The sequence below is a fragment of the Austrofundulus limnaeus genome, unplaced genomic scaffold, assembly GCF_001266775.1.
Source record: "Austrofundulus limnaeus strain Quisiro unplaced genomic scaffold, Austrofundulus_limnaeus-1.0 Scaffold127, whole genome shotgun sequence".
NCBI classification, from domain to species: domain Eukaryota; kingdom Metazoa; phylum Chordata; class Actinopteri; order Cyprinodontiformes; family Rivulidae; genus Austrofundulus; species Austrofundulus limnaeus.
Genome location: NW_013952529.1, coordinates 466,242 through 469,398, shown reverse-complemented (window position 1 = coordinate 469,398; position 3,157 = coordinate 466,242). Strand labels below are relative to the sequence as shown.

Below are 3,157 nucleotides of genomic sequence, written 5' to 3'. Positions count from 1 at the left end.
CATTCAATAACAAGTCTTTTAATGCAGGTAAGAAAAATAAATAACTTTTGCAAATAAAAACTTCAGATTTCTTCACATTTATTAATGGAACCATCATGGTCTGTCCTGTTTAAAATGACAAAACACTAAATTATTTCTTTACTAAAACCTCTGTAACTTTGCTCCAGTTATTTTTAGCAGCATGAATCTTTGTACAGGTGATGTTCACAAGTGGATTTATGTTTCCAAGAGTTTTTAGCCTGATTTATTATGGTTTATAAATGTTATATACTGTCTAATGAAAAAAAAAACTTCAATTAGTCTAAAACAGCAGCTGTTTTAATTCTGACACTTGTAATAAAATCTGCAGGTGTTGATTTATTTTGATATCAGGATTATTTAAGTCGAGTTTCAGTCTGATTTAATGAGAGAAAACATGAAGAAAAGCCCAACAGAACCGAACCTGTCCCGTGTGTTCAGGTCCTGGAGACGTGGCTCAGCTACATCCAGCCCTGGAGGTACACCACAGAGAAGAGCAACCCCCAACCGGACCAGAACAGAACCGTTCCAGACAAATGGTGAGTTCTTGTGCACGACCCGCTCCGCTGAACGTGGTTCTCCTCCTGACAAACGGGCCGGGCCTTGTTCTGCAGGGAGCCGTTTGTCCACGAGAACCTGCTGTTCTACACCAAGCTGTTCCAGGGCTTCCTGAACCGGGCCCTGAAGACGGACCTGGTCAATGCCAAGAACGCCCTGATGGTGTTCCGGGTGTCCAAGGTGTTCGCTCAGCCCCACCTGGCCGACATGGTCCAGAAAGGTGAGTCCACCGGGTTCTGGTTCTGGTGGGGCGGGGCAGTTTGTACCTGGTTCTACCTGGTTCTGTCCCTGCAGGCGAGCAGCTGTTCCTGGAACCAGAACAGGTGGTCCAGCACCGGCAGCCCCGAGGCTGCCTGGCGCCCGGCCCGGGGGGCGGAGCCTTGTGGTGGCGGCAGCACGTGGTGACGGACAGCGTGAAGGTGAAGAGTCACGTGTTCTCCCTGGAGGGCCCGGACTGTCAGTACCAGCAGATGTTCGGGTCGGACCTCAGAGCAGCGGTGAGTCCCCGGGCTCTGGGTTTGTGGTCCGGGCCCGCTCCAGGAGCTCACAGCTTCCCGGTTCCGTCTGCAGATCCTGAACTTCATCCAGATCATCGCTCAGGCCCGGCAGACCGCCAAGAGGATCTCGGACCAGTCCATCGAGGCGGCGTCCAGCTCCTCCTTCCTGTCCTGGTTCGGACTGGGCTCGTCCGACAACAACAACACTCTGACCGGCGCCGAGCCCGAGGACAGCGGCGAGTGTCTGAGGAGGACCCACGAGTTCCTGGACCGGGCCCTGGAGAACCTGAGTCTCATCTTTAAGGTCAGTGTTCCTCTCCTCCCGCCACAGGAAGTAGAACCTCAGCTGTGTGACTCACTTCCTGTGTGTCTGCAGCTGAACCAGGGTCAGCTGGTCCAGCTCGTGTCCAACCTGGGCTCGGCTCCGGACGACGGACTCTCCAAGCAGCTGCCGGACTGCGTCCAGAGCGAGAACGGGCTGGTTCTGACGGACCTGGGCCGGAGGCAGGTGGGTGTCGGACCCGCGGGGGCGGGGTCAGGGCTAGCAGCTGTAATCTGACTCCGCCCACTTCTGTGTCCCCGCAGATCATCAACGGACTGCGCCGCTTCGACCTTCAGTACCAGGGAGACCCGGAGCTGCAGCCAATCAGGAGCTACGAGAACGCCCTGCTGGTCCGGTTCCTGTACCGGGTCTCGTCTCTGGTCAACATCAGAGTGAGTGTGCAAAAGTCCTGATCCGGGTCAAGGCTCTTTAAAACTAATGTTTATTTTTACTCAGTTAAAGTTGGTTTGTGTGTAGTAATGAATATCTTACCGTTTCTGACTGGATTAATGAGCTGAAGGCTAGTCTGAGCAGGACCAGGACCAGGACCAGGACCAGTCCCAGCTGTGTTCAGACTAGCCTTTAGCTCGTTAGTCCAGTCTTTCTTTGGAGGTGATTAACCCTCAGGTTCTGTGTTCCTTCCTGTCAGCTGGAGGGTCACATGACCGCCCTCTGCTCGCGCCCGGACTTCCTGGGCCGGCTCGGTCGGTACTACCTGACGGATCGGGACTCGTGGGTGAGACTGAGGCAGAGTCCGATGAACCGGCAGACCGCGGAGCGGGTCCGGCGGCCCCGGCTGAGCCTGCGGCCCCTGGCCAGCTACCAGACCCTCCTCCTGCTGCTCCTCTTCTATGCACTGGGGGCCCTGCTGTCCTTCGGACCCGTGTCCAGCACCGCGCTCCTCATGGCGGGAGCGGTTCTGTACGGAGTTCTGATGACGCTGTTTGGAGACAAACTGAAAGTTCAGTGAGCCCCGACAGGAAGCTGAGGTTTGGGTCGGTTCTGATCGTTTCTACGACTGGATCTCAGAGGAGAATACGACTCGACTTCTTGTAAAGAAAGTTTTGTATTTTTTGCTCCTGCAGGCCGAAAGGCTTTGACTGATGGATTAAAGTATTTTATTTTGAAAATAAAATTTCAATAAAACATTAGTTTTGTTTTCTTTCTGCAGAGAATTATTTTNGGGGTCTGAGCTTTGCTGATTGGCTGCTCGGGGTCTGAGCTTTGCTGATTGGCTGCTCGGGGTCTGAGCTTTGCTGATTGGCTGCTCGGGGTCTGTGCTACACTCTGGCTGCTCGGGGTCTGTGCTGCACTCTGATTGGCTGCTCGGGGTCTGTGCTGCACTCTGATTGGCTGCTCGGGGTCGGTCTGCACTCTGATTGGCTGCTCGGGGTCGGTCTGCACTCTGATTGGCTGCTCGGGGTCGGTCTGCACTCTGATTGGCTGCTCGGGGTCTGAGCTGTTCTCTGATTGGCTGTGGTTCTGGAAGCAGGTTTAACTGACCCGTGTGGATCATTTCAGGAACCCTTCAGTCCGTCAGAGGAACACGTGTTGGTGGTCCGCCTCCTGGTCAAACATCTGCACTCCTTCTCCAACAGCCTGAAGCCTGAGCAGCTGCCTTCATCCTCATCATCATCACCTTCAGCCCACTCACACACACACCCCAGCCCACTGGAGGAGTTCAAGAGGTCAGCACACACACACACACACACACACACACACACACACACACACACACACACACACACACACACACACACAC

General features: G+C 54.2%; 1 protein-coding gene across 1 annotated transcript in view; it reads left to right on the top strand.

Annotated features, from left to right (window-relative positions):
• smpd4 (sphingomyelin phosphodiesterase 4) overlaps nt 1–2,546 on the top strand; it is a gene marked incomplete in the record, with an annotated part of 11,899 nt that extends 9,353 nt beyond the window's left edge. Inside the window, 7 exon segments of the mRNA XM_014015316.1 lie at nt 460–557; nt 633–796; nt 871–1,073; nt 1,147–1,377; nt 1,450–1,581; nt 1,659–1,787; nt 2,045–2,546. Coding sequence (XP_013870770.1) covers nt 460–557; nt 633–796; nt 871–1,073; nt 1,147–1,377; nt 1,450–1,581; nt 1,659–1,787; nt 2,045–2,365 — 1,278 coding nt within the window.
• Nucleotides 2,547–3,157: the final 611 nt, after the last annotated feature.